Source organism: Penaeus japonicus, unplaced genomic scaffold, assembly GCF_977035675.1.
Source record: "Penaeus japonicus unplaced genomic scaffold, GWHDUDI00000001_assembly GWHDUDI00000003, whole genome shotgun sequence".
Taxonomy (NCBI): domain Eukaryota; kingdom Metazoa; phylum Arthropoda; class Malacostraca; order Decapoda; family Penaeidae; genus Penaeus; species Penaeus japonicus.
Window position 1 is genome coordinate 18,496,647 of NW_028234405.1, and position 2,500 is coordinate 18,499,146.

Here is a 2,500-nt window from a genome sequence, read left to right on the forward strand (position 1 = left end):
TGCACTCTCTGCTGAAATGAGGTAAACAACATTCTTCATATCAATTGCCTCGCCTTGAAAAGCTTAGATATTAATGATGGCTTTTCATACAATTGCCTTGGAAAAGTAGCAGAAACAACAGCACTGAACTACAGGTGGTAGGGAGGCAAAGGAACTTAGAAGGGTGACAAACCAATAAGCTAAAGGTCATGTTTTCGTTATCTCCAGATGCTGTTTATGTGTTTTCTTATAGGTCCGTGTTGCTTGCCTCACTTGCTAAATATGAGCAATGATCACCTTACTTCAATCACTGTTATTTTTAATTTCTTGTGTGTGTTGCAGCACAATTATGATAAACACACATGCCTTTGGTTGTGGAACTTCAATTTTAACAAGATAATTTGTATCACTCTCTACATTAGACATTTCACACGGATTAAGTCTAAATACCATGTAACAGAAAGAACTAGGTAAGTGTGGTTAGGATACTTCTAAACTAACACACAGAAGTTTTCATCCCGTACAGGTATATTCTCCAAAGCACATTGATGAGAATCTCAGTCTGCATATTTTATAGTACTCTGTCTGAGAGAACACTGTAATAGCTAGGAATCAAGAACTGAACAAGGAATACCCCATTTAGTTTTGTAACTCACACAGCCTCACTCAGATAAGTGTTCTAAATGGGTTTAAAAAAATACAAAAAAATACAAAAAAACTCATGATATTGTGCAAAATCCAGCCAAAGCTTTTTTCTCATATATATATCCTTTAGTCTCCTTAGTTATTTGGGAAGCAATAGGATGACTAAATGTTCATTCACTGGATATCAAGGAAGCACACATTTCTCTTCAGTAATAATTTTATCTTCTGATGGGGAAGCATAACATCAACAAAATAAGTATAAAAATATACTCTACAATTGTTAATACTCTTGCATGATAACTAGGCACTTTCTGGGACAGCACAATGTTACTGTGATCAATAATTCCATACATCTCAAACGGTCTGATATTTTTGTCTTATCTTTTCAAATAACTTCCAAACAATGCTCTCCAAGTCTTGCGCTTATTCTTTTGAGAGAAAATAAATCTATGAATGCAACACATCTAAAATAGTGGATAAAAAAGTGCAATAAAAAAGGAAATAAATTATCTACGGTTTTATATTTGATGCCTAAAATGGAAAGAGAATGAAATGTATGGACTGACTAATTCTACAGATATGCTAATTTTTACTCACTGCATTGTGATATAACATTTATATTCAATGTTGATAGAATCTTAATTCACTTCTGAAAATGACATATGGATAATATCAAATTATAAAATCATGGTATAAAATATAACTCTGTGTTAAAAATATAGAAGCACAACATTGAGTATTACTCAGATATTAGACAATGATGCAATAACCGCAAAGTTCATAGACCAAACATAACAAAAAAAGAAGTGGCCTGAAGAAACAAAAGAAAAAAAAAAGGCAAGGTCTGTTTCAGCATGTCTACACCATTACCAGTTCAGTCTTGTTGTCCTTGGTAATGAGCTGTACGAGGCTACCAGATTTGGGTCGCTCCTGGCCTTTCGTCCACTTCATGAAAAGCCTGGGAAGGAGTGGTAAGTTCAGCAAAGAGTATTTTTGTTCTTGATGATCTAAAGAATATCTGAATCTCTGTCTAATGGAAAATTTACATTAACCCTTGCCCGACGGGGCACGCGCTACGTGAAAACCCCTATACCGGGCGAATGCAATATTGCATTGTAATCGTCACACTGGCATGACGCCCCGGCATCGGGAATTTAGCTGTGTCACACGAGTGTGATGCACCGTCGTCATTGGGTTAAGATTAAAAAACTAGTTTTATCATATTATCATTTAAAATCTCTAATTACATCATCAGGTCTAGACTGCAGAGGAGCTAAAAGAGTATCAATATCAATAAGAAGAAACTGATGTAGATGAAAAGTTACTCTTTTGTCTAATAATTAAAACATTTTGATAAAAGACTGTTTTTGGCGCGCTACTCACCACACACAGCGACTATCGATATATATATATGTATTTTCTCTTTTTATATATAGATTTATATATATATATCGATTTATATATATATATATAGTATATATATTATAGGGGGGTATAGGTGTATATGTTTATATATATTATTAATACTATCATAGTATATATATTAGAGAAAGTATATAATTAGTTATATATATTATGCTTTCTATATTAATAAATAAATTATGTATTATTATAGATGTATATATATACTATATATCTTATATGCGATATGTATGTATATTTATATATATATATATATATATATACAATATATATAAAAGAATCTATGTATTATGTATAATAATATATATATATACATATATATATTAGATGAGTTGCAATTTAAATATATATAACTATATATGATATATATAATTCTTAATACTATATATATATTAAATTTACATATATACGTAAAAAGTATATATAGATATATAATACTATATATATATATATA

At 30.7% G+C, this 2,500-nt stretch overlaps 1 protein-coding gene across 2 annotated transcripts in view; it reads right to left on the reverse strand.

The window, feature by feature from the left end:
- Window positions 1–2,500, reverse strand: part of Dhpr (dihydropteridine reductase) — a 10,824-nt gene that overhangs the window by 265 nt on the left and 8,059 nt on the right. Inside the window, exons 6-7 of one of the 2 annotated variants that reach the window (XM_086530672.1) lie at window positions 1,495–1,582; window positions 1–1,273 (exon numbers count right to left, since the gene is read on the reverse strand). The exon at window positions 1–1,273 is cut by the window's left edge and continues 265 nt beyond it. In XM_086530672.1, coding sequence (XP_086386798.1) covers window positions 1,268–1,273; window positions 1,495–1,582 — 94 coding nt within the window. In that variant the 3' untranslated portion in view covers window positions 1–1,267. Of the gene's footprint in view, window positions 1,274–1,341; window positions 1,583–2,500 lie in introns of those variants that run through there. The other variant, XM_086530671.1, reaches the window with a different exon arrangement.